Source organism: Tupaia chinensis, unplaced genomic scaffold (genome assembly GCF_000334495.1).
Source record: "Tupaia chinensis unplaced genomic scaffold, TupChi_1.0 Scaffold000315_1, whole genome shotgun sequence".
Lineage (NCBI taxonomy): Eukaryota > Metazoa > Chordata > Mammalia > Scandentia > Tupaiidae > Tupaia > Tupaia belangeri.
The window spans coordinates 3,664,201-3,686,875 of record NW_006159808.1 but is presented as its reverse complement, the minus strand read 5'-3'; the positions used below and the strand labels follow the sequence as shown (position 1 = coordinate 3,686,875).

Genomic DNA, 22,675 nt, shown 5'->3' with positions numbered 1-22,675 from the left:
GTGCGGTGCGGAGCTGGGGCGTGAGTTGTGGAGCTGGGTGTGAGGTGTGGTGCTGGGTGCGCTGTGCGGAGCTGGGGCGAGCAGTGCGGAGCGGTGCGGAGCTGGGGCCTGAGGTGCGGTGCTGGGCCGTGAGTTGTGGAGCTGGGCATGAGCTGCGGTGCTGGGCGTGCTGTGCAGAGCTGGGCGCGCGGTGTCGAGCTGGACGTGCAGTGCGGCGCGGTGCTGGGGCGTGAGGTGCAGAGCTGGGATGCTGTCGAGCAAGTGCAGGGGCCACACGCCAGGCTGAGAACAAAGATAATTTCTGTTCAGCTTGTTTGCAGCATAGTTTCCTTCTTTGGTTAAAACTAACAAAAATAACCAGGGTGGATTTCAGATAGCATTCTAAACAGAGCTCTAGATGCACTTTGATGTTTGATGAGAGCAAAGGTTGGTATTTTTGTTTTTGGAAAATGGCGTAGGATTACAGATTGACCTCAGCAAAATTGTGTAACAATTCCATTAGCTAAGTGGCTAATGAATTTCATTCACTTGGTTTTGCCTAGACTTCTGAGTAACAAAAATATAAGGGGATTTCAAAAAGCTGGCAGGAAAATGAAATTAAAGTACGGGCTTATTTTGGTGCAAAACATTTTATAAATCCATGTAGTTTTTCATAACATGCATTTTCCAAAAAACTTTGTGAAGAGTCTCCCGCATCCTATTGGAGTCGGGTTGAGGCAGGACATCCCAGTCCCTGGGGAGGGGTCGTCCTTGCTTCCTCACTTCCTGTCCCCCTCCCTGCCCCCATCTCCCATTGTGGAAGGCAGCTGGAATGTGAGGCCCGGCATGGAGGTGTTAAAGAGTCCAAAGCCAGTACATCTGGGGATCCTTAGTAAAAGCACAAGCAACGGAGACAGCAAAAGTACAGAGGAGCGTACTGTTCTGCACAGGCTGGAAGGACAGTGAGACGGAGACCGGGTGACTCGGGCACAGGCATGGGTTCGTCTGGTAGCACGTCTCCTGGCCTCTCCAACTGTGGAGGACGTGCTGGTCCCCACACCAAAGCCGATGCACTGGGACGTGGGTGGTATGGGGACCCACGTCTTCAGCATGTGCTCTTTGAGACTGCTAACACACGGAGTTTGCATCGCAAGATGCACCACACTTCTGAGGCTGGGACTCGAACACTGGGGTGACACACATGGAGGCATGGCCCATGTGGTAGTACTCCCTCCTTCCACTCCGCGGGCAATGCATTTACATAGACTTATTTTGCTACCGGGTCATCGAAAAGTCATTATACATCTTTGCATGGGAAAACAGATAAAAACACGTCATGACATTTCCGATAACCCAGGAGGAAGATAGGCCAGCGAGTGCTAGCTGTGCCACGTTGTTGGCAGGACACAAACGTTCTTTGCCCTGTGTGCTGCTTTTCCGTTCTTTTTCCACACAATAAAAATTTAACTTGGTTCATGAGGGTAAGAGGCTGAGGAGTAGGTCCATGTATGTATTGAGATATTATTTTGGGAAAAGTATTTTAATAAATAACATGTGGTCGTGTTATTATTATTATCGAAACTAGAAATTAAAAAGAAAAAGGTTCTCTCCAAGCTGGGAATTTTCAGTTCGATCATCACGAAAATATCTGAAATGAACGAGTAGCTTTGGCGATCAGAAAATCACATCTGTCAGGAAGGCAAGCAGCTGCCCACCAGCAGGCTTGAACCTATCATTGTGGCGAGACTGGGGCTGGTTCAGACTTTCTCGTAGCTGCTTCTGCGTGTCGGAGTCCCACAGTGGCTAGACTGACAGCATAAGTGTACGGAGGTATTCCTTCAGAGGTGAGAGATCTGTGTGAGGGCTGCCGTGTCAACCTAGCATTCCAGATGGATGAGAAGGAAGCGGGCCCGGGCACAAATCCGTACCTGTTTCATAGGCTGAGTGGCAGACATGACATACCAACAGAGGGCATCAGTCTCGGAATGGGAGAGAACAGGACGATGAAACAGCTGACTAAACGAGGCAACACCCCTTCCCTTCTCTTACTAACAGAAAACCTGGGCTGGGCCTGCAAAGCTCTTGAGTTAAAGCTCTTCGTTTTGTCACAGGTGGAACTCGTGTCTCAGTCCTTCCCTGTTTCAGGTAGAAAAGTCATATTCATTTGGGCTTAAAAAAATCTTGCCTGGGTTTACTGTTTAGTTTTTCTTTTTTTTTTTTTTTTTTTGGAGAGATTTTTCGCTATAGGGCGCATGCGCTCTCCAGACAGACAGAGAGAGATAGAGAGACAGAAAGCGAGAAATCACCCCCCAGAGGGGATGGTCACGCCGCAATCCCTTCTCCTCCATTCTCCTCTCAGGATCTTGGGCACGCACGCACATGTGCCCGGTGTGAGTTTTAAGCCACCGGGTCCGGGACGCGAACCACAGTCGACTACGTGGGAGTCCAGTGACATAGCCATTACGCTAACTGCTGGTTCCCGTTTAGTTTTTCTAACTGGGAAAGGCAGAAACACACAAACTACATAGGTAGAATTCTGGCTTTAGAACTGTGAACCCTTCCTTGTCCAACCATTTTTAATTGAAAGATTTCTTAGTCAATTCTGTCTGTGTGGCCTCTTGTCCAACCTCTAGGGACCCCTTCTGGGGTCAGCTTTTTCTCATCTTGGTGCTCATCACATGCCACACCTGAAGGGACACCAAATGCTGCCTGCCTTCTTCTTTATACGCTCTGAAGTTGCAGGGCAAAGTTTGTAACTTTCCAGCAATATTTACATGGGGACTTAAGGCATTTCTTAAACAGAAATGAAAAGTCCTTTCACTGCAGAACAACACTGAGGATTATATTTTGCTGTGCTTTTTTTCTCTATCTTCCCAAGTATAAAAAACAACCCTGGGACCAGCAGTTGGTGTAATGGCTATGTCACTGGACTCCCACATAGTCGACCGTGGTTCGAGTCCTAGACTCAGTGGCTTCAACTCATGCCTGGAGCATGTGCGTGCGTGCCCAAGATCCTGCGAGGAGAATGGAGGAGAAGGGATTGTGGCATGGCCATCCCCCCGAGGGAGTGATTTCTCGCTTTCTGTCTCTCTGTCTCTGTCTTTCTGATGAGCACATGCGCCCTATAGCAAAAACCTCTCCCCCAAAAAAACAACCCTGAGAGCTTTTTCTTCCATCAGCTGGATCCTCAGAGTCAAAATGGAATGTAGCCAGTGGCCATTTGATGACTAGTCTGGCCTAATACCTAGAGGAAGCGCGAGTAGTAAATAAAATTAAAGAAGAATTATACTTTGAAAGTTCTATATTAAATAAAGTTGTTTGGGGCTGGCAGGTGGCGTGAGGGTTGGGGTGCTGGACTCTCACATGGGCAACCACAGTTCAAGTCTTGGGCCTGGTGGCTTGCTTTCCCTTTCTCTCTATGGTCAAATTTTTTAAATAAATAATAATGATAAATAAAATAATTCTTTAAATCAATAAAGTCAGTCAAGACAAAAACGTTAGCTTAGGTAACGACTAGAACAATGTGTGTGTGTGTCTGCACATGTATATGGACGCACACACGGGTGTGTACCGCCGTATTCGAATGCTGCACGGTCTGCTGACTCTGCTAATAAGGTGACACATTCAAATCAGATCAGAAAATCTGGAATCCTGAAACTCTCGTCTGCCGGATACTTCTCTTACAAGAAGTTCTGGTTCTTGGAAACCCAAATGCTTTCAAGCTTCCCTAATGTTAAACCGAAAGGCACAAATTAGAAAGGAATGAGGAATCTCACTTTGACTCTTGGGATATTTTCTTTTGCAAGTTGTATAGATTTTAATTAGTGATACATGCATTTAGTGCGAATTATAAAATGTCTAAAGGTGTTTACATTAAACTAAATGTTTCTGTTTTCTCTGTCCTCAGTAACCTGTCTATCTTCCCATGTGTAGACTCAGTTACACATTTCTTAGGACCAATTCCTGAGATAACTGGAGACAATTTTATACACACATGCATGTACACACACTCATACACATATACATTCACGGGAATCTCATAGCCTCATTTCTAAACCCATAAAAAGTGAAAAAACTAGTCAGTTAGACTTGTATACCATTTAGAACTCATTTAATGTGCGTATTTGGGGCACAGAAATATTCCCTAGCCTGACCCATTCTATTAAGCACACAGATAGTATTTTCTACAATAAATAGCCATTTGAAAGTCTGTTTTCATATTTTCCTGGGTAGCAATATTTAGATGTCAAATATGTCTTTCATTGAAAAAGGGAAGATTGATGCTATGCAAAGAATAGACAACCATGAAAACACACATCATCTATTTATCATGCTTGATAGGGGAGGAAGAGTGCTTTGTGTAGACCCACGAAATATTAGACACAAAGAAAACTGCAGAGCTACGCACTGCCAGCGAGACGCAGGTGTACACCACCTGAGGGTCCAAATGATCCAGTTATAGTGGGTGCACTGACAGCTCTTAGTCCACACTGTGTTCCTCCCGGAGCATGCTGGTATGTTTGCTCTGCACTTCCCTTTTTCAATCACTTAGAAATTGCCGAGCCCACCCCTAAGCACAGCGGCTAAGTACGAGGAGTGAAGGTGGACCTTCCTGCAGATGGTGGTGGTTGTCAGTGAGTGTCTTCCTTAGACAGTCCCTGCTTACACCCATGTCTATTTGGAAACAATACTGAGTATCCACCTTATAAAGACCAGACATTCCTGTATGATACATACACAGGAGGCACTGTCAATCTTAGCCACACTTGTGTCATGTTTCTCTCTCTTACCATATCCTACGGTCACTGGGATAGTATTTATTTATTTATTTTTAGGGAGATTTTTGCTATAGGGCACATGCACTCACTGGAGAGACAGAGAGACAGAAAGTAAGAAATCACCCACCAAGGGGCATGGTCACGCCGCAATCACTTCTCCTCCAGTCTCCTCTCGGGATTTGGATGTGCATGCACATGCTCCTGGCATGAGTTTTAAGGCACCAGGTCTGGGACTCCAACCACGGTCCACTGTGTGGGAGCCCAGTGCTGTAGTCATTACACCATCTGCTGGGCCTGGGATAGTATTTGTTAACAACATAGATTCCTGGACCCCATCCAATTTTACAGAAATTTAATCTCTAGGAGAGGAGTCTATGAATAAATCATTTTAAAGGAACCCCAAAGAATTCTTATGATAAGAAAGGTAGGGAAAAACTGCTAATGTTAAGAATTATATCCATTTTATCAGTAAGGAAACAGACTCAGAAACTTAGCGATGCATCACCCTCCAAACAATGAACTTTGGAGGCATAATTCAGATTGCAGTATAATTCCAACTGTGTCCCACCAGGTTATCTCTCCAAAGGTCATAAGGCTGGCACATTTGAAGGCTACACTGAGAGGTTTTGTTTTACACCGTCACTCCCAGATTTGGTAGAGACTGTATAGCTGTGCAGTTTCCTCCTCTGTTTTGGGAGGACAGTTACACTCACCAGTCAGGATTATGAAGGCCTCCGTAATGGCAGAAGGCCTCTGCCGCCAACCCGAGCTGCTGCAGTCTGAGCAAGGGCCAAAGCGTTTGATTCTGTATTTCCAATGAGGGGAAGGATCAAACCAAAACATCCCCAAGCCAGGTAAGCCATCTGGTGCAGGTTTCTCTGGGTGCTGAGCGCACCTGGAGAAGGCCAGCTCTCCCGTCGCCCTACGACCACTCACACAGTACCTGGCCACAGTTGACCATGTGGCCAGCATTCGAAGGAGTTGATTCCTCAGTAGCTCCTTCCTGCTCAGCAGCATCCAGAATGGGGTGCAACAACCACAGTCAGAGAGGATCTGGCCTCTACCTCACAGGCTCAGCATTTCCTGGGGTCCGAGCGAGGCTCGGAATACTCCGGAGAGGTAATGGGCCACTGGAAGAAATCCATTACTCCCAAGTTATAATCCAGGCAATTTTAGTAGGTATTTTTTTTGGCCCTGAACGTCTGTATTGAAAACCAAGTTTCTAATCCTTCCCTTTAAAACAAACGTGTCTAAAAGGCACAGCATGAGTTTCTTTCATGGAATCTGTCTCCAGGTCCTCAACTTCGTGGTTCTTTCTTCTTAAAGTTGGCTGAGCGTACGTCTGGGTCTGCCATGATTCTTTTGCCACTTTGTGCTGGGAGGAGGGGGCACGGCAAACCCCTCACACATTCCAGATCCAATACACTGCATTAACCAGAGGTACAAAAGCCTTTCTGGATAATAAACCAAGTGAAATTCTGAATTTGTGTTTTAACAAAAGTATTCTTAGTGATTGATAGGGCATCTTAAGCTCATACAGTTTCTTTCTTTGTCTTTTCACTAATTCTTTAAAAAGTGAAGTTGGTCCTAGTTGAAATCTCTGGATGCAGAACCTACAAAATAATGGTGATAACTCATGTTTAGCTGAATGTTTTCCAGACTATCCAATGATTTTTTAAGGAAAAATGCTTATGGATAAATGTGTTATGATTAATTTGAGGGTCAGTATGTGCTGATCCATAAGGTAGCTAAAAGCTATTTTCCTGCCCCATATAACATTACTGTGAGGTGTATTTGTAAGACGTGTAATACTACATGTGACATTAAACAAGTTTAAACATATATTGAGAAATGTAAATGTCGAATGCATGAGGGGAGACATCTTTCTTTAAAACTATTTTGGGGTAGCGGGCAAAGCATGTGCAGATCAGTGAGCTAGCTGTAACTGGTTGTAGGCAGTGTCCAGTAAGGCTAAACACCTACTGAGAACGGGATCAACGCCCGAGCAGCTGCCGTGATGAGCCTATGGGTGATATCGAGAACGTCAAGAAATAGCTCAACTTTCCCCCTCAAAGTTAATACCACTCAGTCCTCCTGGCCTTATATTTCTGAATCCTCAAAGATGCATCTCGCCCGCCCTGGGCCCCTAGAGGTAATTACCGACACAGGACAGCAGGCAGTACAGCCTCTGTCCGGCAGTACACAACTGCGCAATGCCAGGCTGCGTGCGCCCCGACGGCTGTGCCGAGCGTAGGCCCCACGTCTCCCACACTGCCACCAGGCTGAGTGTAGGCCCTGCGTCCCCCACCCCATGGCCGGGCTGAGTGTAGGCCCTTTATCCCCCATGGCCGGACTAAGTGTAGGCCCCACGCCCACTGCCACTGCAGAGCTTGATTTTGAAATGGCCACTAAAGGGTGGCGCCTCTGTGTATCGAAACAAATGTAGATCATGCGGAATGTCACCACGAGAGAAATTAATCATTTCTCTGAGGACCCGGGGCAGGCCAGACTGATGCGGCTCCCTGGCGCCGTTGCCAACCTTCCCTGTGCTGACGGTCTGATATGTTCCCACCGGGCACTTTGCTGCCCCCTCCCTGGATCCGCCCACTTCAGAGTTCCTCCTTCCCACACGCGGGCTGTTCCCTGCAGGCTTTCTTTTGCCTGTTCAGCTGATGACGTTTTACTGGCTCCAGAAAACTTCCGAGATGGTTGCAAACAGTGCTTGAGGGGACAAAGGATTGTCCCGATTAAAACAACAACAGCGAAACTAGGACGGTCTTGCAAGAATCCAGATGGGTGGGCATCCTACAGAAACTGATGCTTCGCTTGCCTCTCATTGTCAAATAGGGACAATATCATTATTTTGAAAACTAGGGAGTCAAACTAAGGTCTATGCAATCCTCACTGCTGCCTAGATACGTGATTTCATGATCCTTGGGGAGCTGATTATTTCATTGTTGCATTTCCATGTTCTAAAGGATGGGTCGTTATTGAAAGTAAGGATAAATTCAACCCTAACTGTAAGCCTAGAACTAATAAGCCCTTTCTCCCTGCAGTTTTGAGAATAACTGGAAAAAGGAAAGGCTCAATTGGCTCAACTAAGGTAGAGTAATGACATTTCACTTTACTTCGTCCATTACAGTTTCATTTAATTATCATAATTTGCCTCTGGACTTTGCTTGGAACTCTGATTGATGGTGCTCATAAGAAGACATAAAACTGTAGTCACCGAATGGAACAAGATGTTCACAGCCTGCTGCTGGCATTTCCAGGCCTCTATAGAGAGGTCTGGCCAAGCTTGTTTTCCTAATCTCTAACTGCAGCCGCAGGTCACCACGTAATCCCTTATCTACAGGGACCCTAAACCCTCCCACTCACTGCTTTTGGTATTGACCTCCGGCATGAGGCCTGAGAGCCCGTGCAAGGCTCATAATCCCTCTGTTCTCTGCCACTGAGCACACAGTGCTTATTTTCAGGAGTTATTTAACTTCTCTGCATATCGCTGCAAGAATTTTGAATAAATATTCCAAATTAGTACAAAGGAAATGGGCGTTAAAATAGAAGTCTTTCGCACTAAAAGGAAATGTCAGTTAGACTCTTTTCAAGTTGTGTCCAGTGTGCTCAGTCCGTGTCATGGTTAGGGTGACAGCAGCACTGCATTTGTAGAAGTCACTCTGCATTTAGCTTAGAAAGGGGGCTGGACCACACGCCTTGTCTGTCTCTTGTCATGGACAGCTCTTATGGATTATTAATGGCGGACCAATCATCTAGTATTATCCAGTGTCCCAAAATAATTCATCTCTTCCTTGTGACAAAGCTGAGTAATGAATGAGTCTATGCAGGAACCAGCAGTTAGCGTAATGGCTATGTCGCTGGACTCCCACGTGGTTGACCATGGTTCGCGTCCCGGACCCAGTGGCTTAAAACTCACGCCGGGCGCGTGTGCATGCGTGCCCAAGATCCCGAGAGGAGAATGGAGGAGAAGGGATTGTGACGTGACCATCCCCCCTGGGGGGTGATTTCTCGCTTTCTATCTCTCTGTCTCTCTGTCTCTCTGGCAAGCGCACGCGCCCTATAGCAAAACCCTCTCCAAAAAAAAAAAAGAATCTATGTCTTGGAGTCTTGAAAAACATGTTGGGCATGTGTGCATGTACGCTCAAAATCCTAACAAGAGGAAGAGATGGAGGACAAAACCTCCTCAAAAAAAAAAAAGAATCTATGCAAAGCAGGATCTCCGATATGAGCCAGCCAAATGTCTGATTCAAACAGGGACGTTTTAGCACGGGACAGGCATGCCGCGGTCTCTCCCGGGTTCTTCCACTCGATTTCCAGTCTCCCACACAGACATCAGAGTGCCTCAGACAAACAATAAACGTCACTTCCTGTGTCTACCTAAATTTCAGGGAAATAAAGAACTGTACAAATCCAGTATCAATTTACACAGCAAGGTTTTTTTAAAGCCCTTTTATTCACCTCTAAGTGGTAGGCAAACGTATTATTGATTTTGTTAAATAGACATGCAGACGAAGGTTCTCGGACTCACTTCTTACAAACCATCATCAAGGTGGACCAGGTGAGCCCCGGGGCGAACGAAGTAAACGGGAGTAGCCTTGCCAGGTGGGAGTGCCGGACTGCCGTCAGTGAAGCGGCTCCTGCAGTCGGCCCTTCACGGCTCGGTGCCAGCTCCTTACGCTCCCCTGTGGCCACAGGTGACCAAACGCCTCTGTCATCTACTCTCCTCCATCACCAGACACTTCATAGAAATTACTGTGGGTGGGGAAAGAAAAGGAAAAACAAAAACCAAACAGTGGCAAGCCGCCAAGTCTTCACACCAGAGCTGACCATGCCGCGTTTAGAGCTCTTTACTGGAGAAAAATCCCGGGCTCAGGTTCTGACCCAGGTGACTTGAAACACGCTGGGTGCGTGCACAGAGACACTCCGGGATCCCGAGCTCCCCAATTAGAGGAAGGAGATGGCAGCCCTATTGAGGCTCTCTCTGTCTCTCATCCTGAATAGGGGAAAGTGAAAGAAAAAGAATGCATGATACCAAAACGTGGCAATTGTTATCAGTGGGTTCGGTGTGTATTTTCTCATGTCCTGCGTTTTCTTGCTAATGTTATGCCAAAAGGAGTTTCATGACTGAGATCCATATTAGGGAGCATTAATCTCAGAAGGCATGTCGTGTCCTCAAATACCACTTGCTTTCCCTGAAGTCTGCCTCGTTCAATTTACTTCCTTCCTTCCTGATTTTACTCATATATGAGACTACTAGGCCAGACTGTGTCCTGAAGGTTGCATGCGCTGGATCCCACACGGCCAATGGCATGGTTTGAGTCCTGGACTTGGTGGCTTGAAAAACACAGCAGGCATATCTGTGTGCACCCCCAAAACCCTAACAGGAGGGGAAAATGGGAGAGAAGGCATTGCAGCATGGAAAAGCCTCATGGGGGTGCTTTCTGATTGCCTTCTCTCTCTCTCTTTCCAGTGAGCATTTGTGCACTCTGACAAATTTTTAAAAAGAAAAAAAAAAGAGAAAGACATTATTGGATCTAGGACTTTTCATTTTCATTCTTTTCAGGCTTTTGCTGTAGGGCATAGCGCATGCGCTCAATGGGGAGAGACAGAGCAAGACAGAGAGAGGAAAAGCAAGAAATCACCCCCAGGGGAGATGACCATGCCACAGTCCCTTCTCCCCCGTTCTCCTTTTGGATATTGTGGGCACACACACGCACACACGCACCTGCGCGGGATCCCACACGGCCAATGGCATGGTTTGAGTCCTGGACTTGGTGGCTTGAAAAACACAGCAGGCATATCTGTGTGCACCCCCAAAACCCTAACAGGAGGGGAACATGGGAGAGAAGGCATTGCAGCATGGAAAAGCCTCATGGGGGTGCTTTCTGATTGCCTTCTCTCTCTCTCTTTCCAGTGAGCATTTGTGCACTCTGACAAATTTTTAAAAAGAAAAAAAAAAGAGAAAGACATTATTGGATCTAGGACTTTTCATTTTCATTCTTTTCAGGCTTTTGCTGTAGGGCATAGCGCATGCGCTCAATGGGGAGAGACAGAGCAAGACAGAGAGAGGAAAAGCAAGAAATCACCCCCAGGGGAGATGACCATGCCACAGTCCCTTCTCCCCCGTTCTCCTTTTGGATATTGTGGGCACACACACGCACACACGCACCTGGCATAAATTTCAAGCCACCAGATCTGAGACTTGAACTGCGGTTGGTCATGTGGGAGTCCAGCACCTTATCCACCACGCCACCTGCTGGCTCCTGGATGCAAGAGTTTTATTAGCAAACTAGAAACTATGTAATATTAACTTTACATTTCTATTATTAATTTTTTTTTCATTTTCGAAGAGTTCCTCCTAATATGTTCTGGGATTTTCAAGTATGAGTCCGCAGTACCCATAAACTTTGATATTAAAAAAATTCTGCATAACGTTTCTGCCTATGTAATCAAAGGCAGTGCTATCCCAGGAAAACTAAGTCAGACCCACAGGGAGAAGAGATCTTAAACAGCTAAGAAAATGGCCAGCTTATTGGCAGGGACAAGCCCAGAGGTGAACGTTATCCTCCAGGATTTAAACGGTAAGATCGGACCACAAAGAAGATAAAGTGCAAGAGTTTGAACTGGTAAAACGGAATTGTATGACTTTTGACTAGAACATGACTGACCTTCTGTGCTTTGTTTTCCAGTGTTAAGGAGTTTGGTCTTCTCTCGAGTTGGGGACAGGGCATGTACCTACTATTCAAACACAATCCTAACCTGTTTCCTGGCTTTAAGTATTAAGCAAAATTCTCTTAACATTATTACAGCTAAAATGGCCTTTCTTGAAATTAAAAAGTACCTATTTAGTGACCACAGTAAGCTATATAGCCTCAGCTATGTGCTGTTTTATAGTGTATTCATTCTACCCATAGATTTTCGTGCCTAAAGTCCACTTTTGTTCACAGATATGGATATATCAGTTGAACTTACTGTTGAGAGTCTTTAGATTAATTAAGATATTTTGTGAATCGATACAATGTGGGGAAGACTAAAGGAATGGAAAGCGACTGCAGATACCGGAGACAGTGTGGGAGGAGGATGGGAAGTGGCAGAGGGTTAGAAATAGGGGGGAAAAATGATTTCTTGAAGTGCAGTAAAACTACACATCCTGGGACCAGGAGATGGCCTAATGGTTACGTCGTTTGACTCCCACATAGTCGACTCCAGTTCAAGTCCCAGACTTGGTGGCTTAAAACTCACGCCTTAGGCGTGTGCGCATCCTCTTCCAAGAGGAGAATGGAGGAGAAGGGACTGTGGTGTGATCTTCCCCTGGAGGGGCGATTTCTTGCTTTCTAACTCTCTGTCTCTTCAGCAAGTACACATGCCCTGTAGCAAAAAGCCCTCTCTTAAAAAAAAAGAAACAAAACCACAACAACAATAAAAACAAACTGCACACAAACCCCCTAGTATATTTTCTGCCTTAGACAAATAGGGCTTCCCTCAGAAAACTACATTTGGAGAATCTGATGACCTCAAAGAAAGGACTGCTATGCACGCACTTATCCCAATATTGTCTGTGTCAGACATTCACCGTCCAGTGTTCGCTCGCTCGCTCGCTCGCTCGCTCTTTTTTGCCCTATAGAGCACATGCGCTTACCAGAGACAGAGGGAGAGAGAGAAATGACCCCCAGGAAATGGCCACACCACGACCCCTTCTCTGGTCTCCTCTCGGGATTTGGGGCACACTTGCAGGTGCACCCGGCATCTGTCAGTCTGTCATGATCTTCAGGCTGCTAGGTCTGGACTTAGCTGTGCTTCCAGCCACGTGATAGCCAGCGTCTTAACCCCACCCCACCGGCCAGCCCTGGCATGTCAGTCTTGTCTATTTCTCTTTAGCTGGGAATGGGAAGATGACTTTGCGCTTTCTACAGAAAGAAAGAAACTGCTATTTTCAGCAAGCAACTTGCTTCCTGCAGTTCTGGCTATCTGTGCAGGGAGGGAGGCAAACCCTGGTCTATATTCGGAACCCCCCGAGGACCCGCTGGGCGAGTCGTAAATAGCACATGACGTTTTAGGTGGCACGTGTTTGTTTCTGTTGAAAGAACATGTCCTATTTTTGAGGAAGGAAAAATACTTGTAAGACATCAAATGCTTCTTGCAAAACAATTTGATGAAATAAATGTAAATGAATTAGAAACATGTGAACTGAATTTCAATGAAAATTAATGGTTTTAAAATGAAGGGGGTAAAATACTTGGGGGAAAGTATGGTACGGAGGGGAGTGACATTTGTTTTGTCTTCATCAGTTGGGGGTGCTTGAGAAATGGCCTAGCCCCCTGCATTGAAGCTCATTACAACTCCACTCCCCCTAATGGTAGAGTTACAGGAAGGGACAATAATGCTTCCATTGATTTTATAGCTTTACCTGACATCAGTCGCAGTGGCTGTGTCGAATGTGACCACTGTGCCATCCTTCATGACTGCTTGCAATTCGAAGTTAGTGGGTTTCTGTGTCATTCTCTAAGAGTAAATACAAGATCGTAATGATGCTAAAATACAGATTTTCTCTCAGACCCACACATAAACTGCATGTACATTTCCCCCTTCTAGCTGATGGTGATCAGCTCTAAAAGGAGTCTGAGCAGATCTGAGTGGACCTGAACGTGCACTCGTCAGGAAGCAGGCAGTGGAAAGGAGGGCGCAGGGGGAGAGGAGGGACGAAACTGGCCACGCATGTGGCCTTAGCTGTGGAACCCTCTGGAAAGCAACACCCTCAGGTCGCTCTACGCACCGGAGTCACACACGTTTTACCCCGGAGCTTTCAATTCATAGCACTTCGGCCTGCCTCGGCACAAGCACAGAGATTGTTAGCTCATACTTTTCAACTTAAAAAAAAATCACGATTCCTCCAAAAGCCATGAGAAAATAAAAGCTTACTAATTAATCTCTCTGCCTCAAAATATGAATAAGTGTGGTAGGCAGTTTCTCAGTTCTCAGTCTCTGCAAATAGGGGCAGTTTCAATGCTCCAAAAGCTTCCAAGAGGCAAGGAATACGTAACTGGAGCGTGCATACATATACATAGTAGTCGTGTGTAACAATAACACGTTATAACACATCATACAGGTTAAAGATAGCACACATACAATAATCGTATGTAGCACATTATAACATCATACACTATGTGTTACAGACGCTGTGATACACGTGTAACTTTTGGTTTTGAGATGTCATATGGCACTGCTTAAGTAGCCCTGGTAGAGAAAGGTCCAAACAGAAGGCCCTTGTGCAGAAACGGAAGGCGCACCTGGGCCATCAGGATGCCAGGAGCAGGTGCTGCCCGCACAGGTGACCAGAGCTCTGGCCGGCATCCCCAGCCGCTCCCCTCCGCTCTCTGAAGCTCCCCAGCACGTTCCGAAGGAGGACGTCCAGCCTCGGAGTCTCTGTGCCAACACCGCCTTGGCCTGAGTTCTAGGGAAGCGATCCTCCTCCTGGCTTCATGCCGGCAGGAGCCGTAAGCAAACGCTCCGGAACGTCCTCCCCATGATCGGGCAGGGGGTGGTCAGGTCGTCAAGAGTCAGGATGCGTCTTTCTGTTTTTCTCTGCACGCTGCGTCCTGCCCTTAGCTTCTCACACCGCGCCAGGTGCTTTAACCCGTCTTCCCCCTCCTCCTCCAGCGGGTGAGCACTGGCGTGGCTGGGATGGCCATTTCCACCAGCCGCGATGCAGCAGTCCCAGCTGTGTGCTGGCGGTTCTGCAAGTCAACACGAGGTCTAAACCTCACTCCAAACTGTGGATGACGTACCTGAATAGTACAACTTTATCCTCGTCACCATCAGCAGCCACTGTATCAGGGCTCTTGATACGTGTCCCATGGAGGACCTGTGTTCAGAACGTGACTTCACTGGGTGTTTCCTGCCGGAGGGAACACACAGCCGGTTTGCCATCTGATGGGTTGCAGTGGAGCTTCCTGAGTGGAACAGGCTCTAACGTTTCGCTTTTGTGTGCTCTGCTTGACAACAGGCCTACCCTTGCAGCAGCGACAAGGAATGCGAAGTCGGGAGGTACTGCCACAGTCCCCACCAAGGACCGTCGGCCTGCATGGCGTGTCGGCGGAAAAAGAGGCGCTGGCTCCGGGACGGCATGTGCTGCCCGGGCACCCGCTGCAGCAACGGTGCGTGGTGTGGCCGCCCGTGGGCCCTCCTCGCCGGCCGTGGGCCCTCCTCGCTGTGGGAAGCCTCTCTCCCAAGTCAGGCTAGCTTCTCACTCAAACTCCTAAAAATAAAGACATTTCCAGGTTGGAAAAGACTGGATTTTGGTTGAGGAAGTGTAAGCTTGTCGGGAAACCTCTCAGGTCTTGGTCTCCCGGCTCTGGCCGTCTTCTGCACACTGCGACCCTCCCTGCTAACTCAGCCCCTGCCCAGGTGGAGTGCTGCAGATAGAGTCAGGTGACGTTCTGAACACATGGGTGACCACAGGCAGGGGGACCACAGAAAGGAACCTGCCGCAACTTAGCATTTCTATCCCCGAGCCCAGCTTCACCAAGCTCAGGGAACTGACAGGCAGGCCAGACAGCATCCATGATGAAGTGAAGTCACCCTGACAACAGGGGTGCCCACGGCATCACAGAGCGTAACCAGGAACACATGCTTAGTCGGACGAAGCGGCATGGTCCGGCTCCTGTTCCTATACCTGTTCCTAACCTCTGGGCTACAGTGAGCACCTTGGACAGGAGGTCCATTAGAGAAGTTCACAGTGTAGACCAGGAGTGGATTGTGAACTAACAGAGAAACCCGGGTCCCGAGGATGGATGTCTTGTCAATAGATGTAAAAATACTCATAGTTAGTTTAATTCTCTACTCTATTTCTTTTTTAACTACTTCCCACATATTCTAATAACTCAGTGAAATGAATTGTTTTTATTCCTGTTTTTGCCCATGGTCACTGGGGTCTGGAGAACGATGAGATGCGAATCATAGAAGCTTCACACTACACTTAATCTCAGCAACCAGAAAGAGTGAGGGGATGAGCAGCTAGGGTGCTTGCAGAAGGACCACGTGCTAGACTGAGTCGTTCTAACTGCCTGCTTGACCCTCTTCAGGCATCTGTATCCCGGTCACCGAGAGCATCTTAACCCCTCACATCCCAGCTCTGGAAGGCGCCCGGCACAGAGAGCGAAACCACGGGCACTACCCACACCATGACCTGGGCTGGCAGAATCTGGGAAGACCACACACCAAGATGTCACACATGAAAGGTACGACAGCCGTCTGTGGTGCTGTGCTTATCTTTCCTTGATATCCAGCGAATGAATGTAAGATAAATAAATTTAAAATCACAAAAAGAAAAATAAGATACTTCTATTTGGTTTTAGAAAAACAATTATAGGAAAGATATGTTCATAGGAAAGATATGTTCATGGCAAAAACTGAATTTATTAATTCTTCATTTTGAGGACATCCGAGATTCCTTAGAGATCTCGAGCAGTTAGAAATAGGCAATATGAGAACCGTAGACTGGTCAGGGTGTGGTGTCGACACCAGTCTGGCTGCCCAAGGGAAGTCAGGCTCTACAGGGCAACTGAAGTCTGAACCGGCCTGAAACACACTGGGCACATGCCGAGTGCCCGAGGTCCAGAGGGTGGAGGGCTGAGGAGGGGTGGTGGGGTGACCAGGCCCGGGAAGCGTGCTTCTCCCCCTCCCTCAGGTACTGCACTCACACTCTGTCATAGAAGAGAAAAATAATAGTAAAAGAATATTACTGCTAAGATCAGTTACGCTGCTTTGTAAGTAGGCCTTATTTCGTATACGACATTTAGAAGGAATCGCCACAAATGTTTATGTCACACACAGAACAAAGGAGAAAGTACCCTGAAAAACAAATGGCAAAATACTCGCTACTACATGATTAAATCACTAAGTCTTGGCGTTGCTTTCTCACCTTTGCAGATTCGGATATTTTAATTCACTAAAAGCTAGATGAGGGTCAGTCAGTGGCAAAGTGGTTAAGGTGCTGGATCCCACATGGCTGTCTGCCTTGTGTAGTACCGGACTGGAGGCTTGGAGGACACTCTGGGTGCGTGTGCATGTGCCATGCCTACAATCCAGAGAGCAGAATGGAGGAGAAGGGATTGCAGTGTTATCCCTACTGGGGGATGCTTTTCCTCTCTCTCTCTCTCTCTCTCTGTCTGGTGAGACACTCACTGTATAGTAAATTGAACACATACATACAATACAAAAAAGATGCTACTCATAAGGAAATTACCAAAAATAATTGGTTTATTATGGAATGATGTATGTCCATATAATCTCCTTCCTTATACAAAAATATTTAAGAAATTTAATCACTAGTAGTAAAATTTGAAAGTATGAAAGTATTGAAACCTAATCACTAGTAGAACAATTTAGAAAGCAGAAACGCCTTCATTTTTAAAGGAGGCTTTTGCCTAGGGTATTTGCTGGGGTTCTTCTCTGCTGAGCTGCTGTGTGAATACAAGTGCCCTATATTCACAAGAGCTGCGCTGTAATAGACCTGTGCAGTTTGGGGAGTTTACAATAGACACCGCCGTACTGAAGGCTCTGAGAAGTCCAGCAGTGAGGAAAACTGGTTAATATTTCATTGGTTTATTGACTGATTGGCAGAATGCATGCACTTGCCAGAGAGACGAAGAGGGAGAGGGAGAAAGCACCCCCCAATGGGGTGGGATCACACTGCAACCCCTTCTCCTCCCTTCTCCATCCTGCCAGGATTTGGGGCACACACACAGACGCATGCCCCACCATGGTTTTCATGCTACTGGGGCCAGGATTCAAGCCGTGCAGTTGGCCATGTGGGATCTGGTTCTGTAACCACCTGGCTAATGTTTTCAAACACCTCATTCCCCTGTCTTTGACCAGAGACCACTTCCCCATATTTTCACATTCTGCAGAGCTAGCATCTTAGGAGATATTGGACCTGTTAGTCTGGCCTGAAATACTAACGGTCATATGGGCAGTGCTGAAGAGACTGGCCAATGATCAGTTTCCAGGTACCTTTTCTCTTCACTCTAAGGTCCTACGTTCATTTCCTGCATCTTCTACTTCCATCCCACAAAACTCATGCATTTGCTGTTACATGTGCGTCCTTCTCTAGCCAATAGGATTAGGTCGTGGGGAAAGTCAGGAAGCATGTTTCTGTGCAAAGATGCATCACGACTTCCCAAGGACTCAGGAGGACTATGACTGTCTACGTGCTATGACTATGTCACAGTACACTTCCAAATGTGCTAATTATTCTTCTTAGTCACGTATCCAATTTTCCATGACAAATAGGAAGACATCTTATGTGACCTTAAGGGAGTTCTGTTCACATCACACAGCAGGATTAGCTCCATCTGGAGTGGCCTGTGAGCCCACTCTGTCCTCCCCTGTTTTATTGGCTCACCGTCCTTCCATTCAGGCACTGCCCGTGCCAGCTTTTGCAGGACAAAGGCAGATCTGACACAGTTTGGGCAGCCTGGCCGCCCTCCTCTATTTATAGTCTGGTACTTCACAGTGAAGTTTGCCAGTCTCTGTGTGGGGGTTATTTGCTGACTTCACCTTCTTTTCTGAATAAAGTACCCAGTTTGTGCCTCTGCGTGATTTTTGCATCAGGTTCCGGGTTGCCCGAGCCTGTTCGCCCTGGCATGGCTCGAGGCCCTTCCTCTGCTCTGCTCTGCTCTGCTCTGCCTCACCGCTCTCTACAGACCGCACTTCCTGGGCTCCTTGTCGATGTGTCTGAGTTTGGCTGTGGTGGGAGACTGAGAGGCAGAGGGAGGGAGGATACCAACACATTCTCTCACTCCCACCCTGTGGGCTGCACTTCCAGTACGTGTGTCTCCTTGTGGCTTCAGCTCCTGCTGGAAGGGCCTGTGTCGGGATTCTGAGCAGAGTGGGACATTCCAGTCCCCTGATTCTGGCATCACCTGCCCCTTGGAGTTCTCTAGCCTAAACATGGCAGTGGCTTCCTGTTGTAGCTGACTCCCATGTGACCACAATGTCCCCCAGCTCTGCCACGGCCTGCACGACCCCTTCTCTGCATTAAGTATCCTCTGTTCTGACTAGTCAGAGTTTCCGTTTTTGGCTGGGTTGCAAGGCTTGGTAGAGTCTGAGAATTTCAGCCTTCTCCTTGAATCAGAGTTTTATTTAGACCTTGGAAGAAGATATGAAATTAATTCATTTGGAAACAATCTTTTTTGCTATTTTCTAATCACCTAGTAAGAAAAATAAAATGGTTGGGAGCTGGAAGATGGTGTGGTGGTTAGGGTGCTAGACTCCCACATGACCTACCTTGGTTTGAGACTTAGACCTGGTGGCTTGCTTTCTCACTTTCTCTCTCTCGCTCTCACTTTGGTTAAATTAATATGAAATAAATAAATAAATAAATAAATAAATAAATAAATAAATAAATCAGTCAAATAAAATAATTCTTTATTTAAAAAAAAAAAAGTCATGGAAATATCTAAAAGCAGACCATGACAGAGTAAAGAGAAGATAAAACACAATTTTGGCTGCTCATTAAACTTGATTTTCAGATGGCGAACAAGGGAAACCAATAATAATCGATTTATGTGATTGCTGGCATGAATCCGTGACCTTTCGTCATCAATGGTACCATCAGGGGAGATGATATAAGAAGGAGTATTTCATGTGTTTCTGATCGCAGAGCTGTGTTTTTCGTCAAGTGTCATGGTAATGCCTCTGGGTCATCCTCTCTGCAGGGCACGAAGGTGACCCCTGCCTGCGCTCATCAGACTGCATGGACGGGTTCTGCTGTGCTCGCCACTTCTGGACCAAAATCTGCAAGCCAGTGCTGCACCAGGGGGAAGTCTGTACCAAGCAGCGCAAGAAGGGCGCTCGCGGGCTAGAGATCTTCCAGCGGTGTGACTGTGCAAAGGGGCTGTCTTGCAAAGTGTGGAAAGATGCCACCTACTCCTCCAAAGCCAGGCTCCACGTGTGTCAGAAAGCCTGACTGTCACTGAGGAGAAGCACCGCTAGCAGACTGTGAATTTGTGTATTTAATGCATTATAGCGTGATGGGCAATAAGTCTGGGATACAGAGGATAAAGGAGGAACGTGCTGAGAATGTAGGTCAGAGAGAGAGAGCCGAATGGGTTAGGATGGGCGGCAAAGGCCACGCAACCAGAGGCTTCCATCATGCAACTTTGTGTAAATAATGTACACACTTGTGAAAATGCTATTATTAAAAAAAAAAAGCACACAGTGGAAATTACCGACAAATACCATGTGACTCTCCAAGAGTTTAGGTCGTGCTGGAAGAGAGGTTTTCTTAGATTGGTGATTGCCTGTGAAAATAAAAGCCACACTCCAGTCAAGGGGAGCGGTAACAAAATGCTCCCCGGGTAGCCCGGCCTGCAAACATGAGCAGAGCTGTTAGACAAGAAGGAGAACTGGACGTCAGTTACGTTGTGCACACAGTTGCCCTTTAACTGTGGACACTACTTCACTGATTAAAGGCCTCGGTAGACAAGGGGGAGAAACGGTCTTTTCCGAGTTGCTTCAAAACAACGGCAAGACTTTTAGCAAAGCCTTTAGGAAAAGAACAAAAACTGCATATGTACATTTTCAAAAATTTAATTTCACCTGTAGTGAATAAGAACTGGCAAGAGACTAAAGCAGTCCCTTCTGATGCTGAAAGAATGACACTGCATCTCTCTTGACTGGGGTAACAACCCTGCATAATTTCATTCTCCAAACCACACCCATTAATCGTGATGAGTATAATCCATGCATGGGACATAATTTTCACAGACTGCAAAAACTTTGGAAATGTCAAAAATGTATGGGAAACCAAGCCAATGACGAGATCCCTATCTGCCTAAGTTTTGACACGCCCTGTGCTTTGCTAGAATCAGACTGGTCCGTACATGTACCCCGTGCCCTCTGCAGCAGAGCTGGGGAGAGCTAAGGATAGAGACTGGGCTGCATTTGTACTGCTCAGAGCTCCACAGAGAGGGGGAACTTTGCAGGCTGTCTCGGTTTTGGCAACACATAGATCGCATGTCTGAGTCACAAGCTGACTTCTCATCTTTGATACCAGAGGCTACACAACTGAAGTGGAATTTCTCCGGGGGATTTGCTATTGCAGTATTGACGGCACAGACGAGTTCAGTGTAAGGTCACTCGCCCTTACTCTCCTCAAAATATTTATTTTATATCTTTGAGGTCCTAAAATAATCTTGCTATGAGGAGGGCTCATGAAACAGACTCCCAAGGCAGTGTGTGAAGTTCATTGCCTTCCATAAGCTTCTAGCTGGTCGAAAGCACCATCTGACTTTTCTGCACTAACCTCTCTCTGTGACAGCTGGTATTTTTACCAAAGATACAGTTTCTATTCTATCTAGCCACTGAGGTTAAAAACCATGAATTCATAACTTGTAAAATCTGTAAGCGTTAATCTGTAAGAGTCACAGACTCTAAATTCTTTGAAACCATTGGCTACTTTCTTACTTAACTCAGTTTTAAATAATATGTCTAGAGCATAAGAGGAAAACAAGGCAATCTTATAACTGTTATGTTAAACTTTGATAGGCCACAAGTCACCCTCAATTTTCTTTTACTTACACCCCACCTGCAGTCTCAAATTCGAGTTCCAGCAGAAATTGAATCTGAGCCTGTGTACCTATTAAGAATTTCAGCTTCCCACATACGTTAACCAAAATGATTGAAGATTTACATTTACTGCATGTCTACAAAAACAAACATTCTATGCTAATTTATCCAAGAGTCGATTTTGTACAAACAGGTCGCCATAAGCTAGCGGACATAAAAATGAAACATTTCAGTTCCACATTTCCTATACAGCAATTACATTTACATTCTAGCCTCTGCATTATTTCCCTTATATTCACCCTTTTGAAAATTATTATTTGAAGTAATTTATTTACAGGAAATGTTAATGAGATGTATTTTCTTATAGAGATATTTCTTACAGAAAGCTTTGTAGCAGAATATATTTGCAGCTATTAACTTTGTAATTTAGGGGAAATGTATAATAAGATAAAATATATTAAATTTTTCTCTTCCAAAACTTGAACTCAAAGTTACTTGTGTTTTGCTTATGGGAATAAAATAACCTTCCTAGAATCATAGGGTCTGAGAGTTCTGCAAGACCTGGTCCGATTTCACAGCCTGAGTGGAAAACATTTGGACAGTATCGCCAGGAGATGTTCCAAAGCAGTTTGCTTGTATCAAGGGCCACTTATTTATGGTAAGACTGCTGTAATTGTTAGAATGTTATTTTTATTTTTCATTAAACCAAAGTATTACAGCTTATGATTTATACCTCCTCACTCTTCCTTTGTCTTCCATATCATTCTGTATCACTCTGGTACAAGAGCTCTCCACAATTGTCTCAAAATGTTTGAAACCAGATATTATATGTGCCATAATCTGCTCACTAGGTGGACACTTCCCAAACGAGATACCAATTCACTTAGGGTATCGGCTCATTTCTATCTGGCACAAAGAAGCTACGGGACATCTTTATCTGGGTGTGGAGAGAGACAGTTGCCTGGATCTGAGTGAGCTCAAATCTGCTTCTTGGGAAGTGAGTCTTTTCTTGGCTTCCTAAATGCAGAGAATGTCAGGAACATTTGACAAATGGCACTCACCGGTTATACGACCAGGAACCGTTGGATTAGAGGTATTAATGGGCTGGGAATGTGGAAAACAAACATTCTGTGACATGGTGGGATGGATTAAGTGTAGCCATGGCAGCGGGATGACGCTAACAGACCAGTAGCTGGAGGCCAGCAGTGCTGCTATCTCAAGTACTGCTCAAATAGTTTCCATTTATTTTTTCCCATAGGGCACGTGTGTTCACCGGAGAGAGACAGAGAAAGACAGTGAGAGGGAAAATGAGAAATCACCCTCAGGAGAGATAG

General features: G+C 46.1%; 1 protein-coding gene across 1 annotated transcript in view; it reads left to right on the top strand.

Moving 5' to 3' along the window:
- Positions 1-21,998, top strand: part of DKK2 (dickkopf Wnt signaling pathway inhibitor 2) — a gene marked incomplete at its 5' end in the record, with an annotated part of 97,025 nt that extends 75,027 nt beyond the window's left edge. Inside the window, 3 exons of the mRNA XM_006151185.3 lie at positions 14,776-14,926; positions 15,854-16,009; positions 19,490-21,998. Of these exons, the coding sequence (XP_006151247.1) occupies positions 14,776-14,926; positions 15,854-16,009; positions 19,490-19,740 (558 nt within the window). The remainder of the gene's footprint in view (positions 1-14,775; positions 14,927-15,853; positions 16,010-19,489) is intronic.
- Positions 21,999-22,675: the final 677 nt, after the last annotated feature.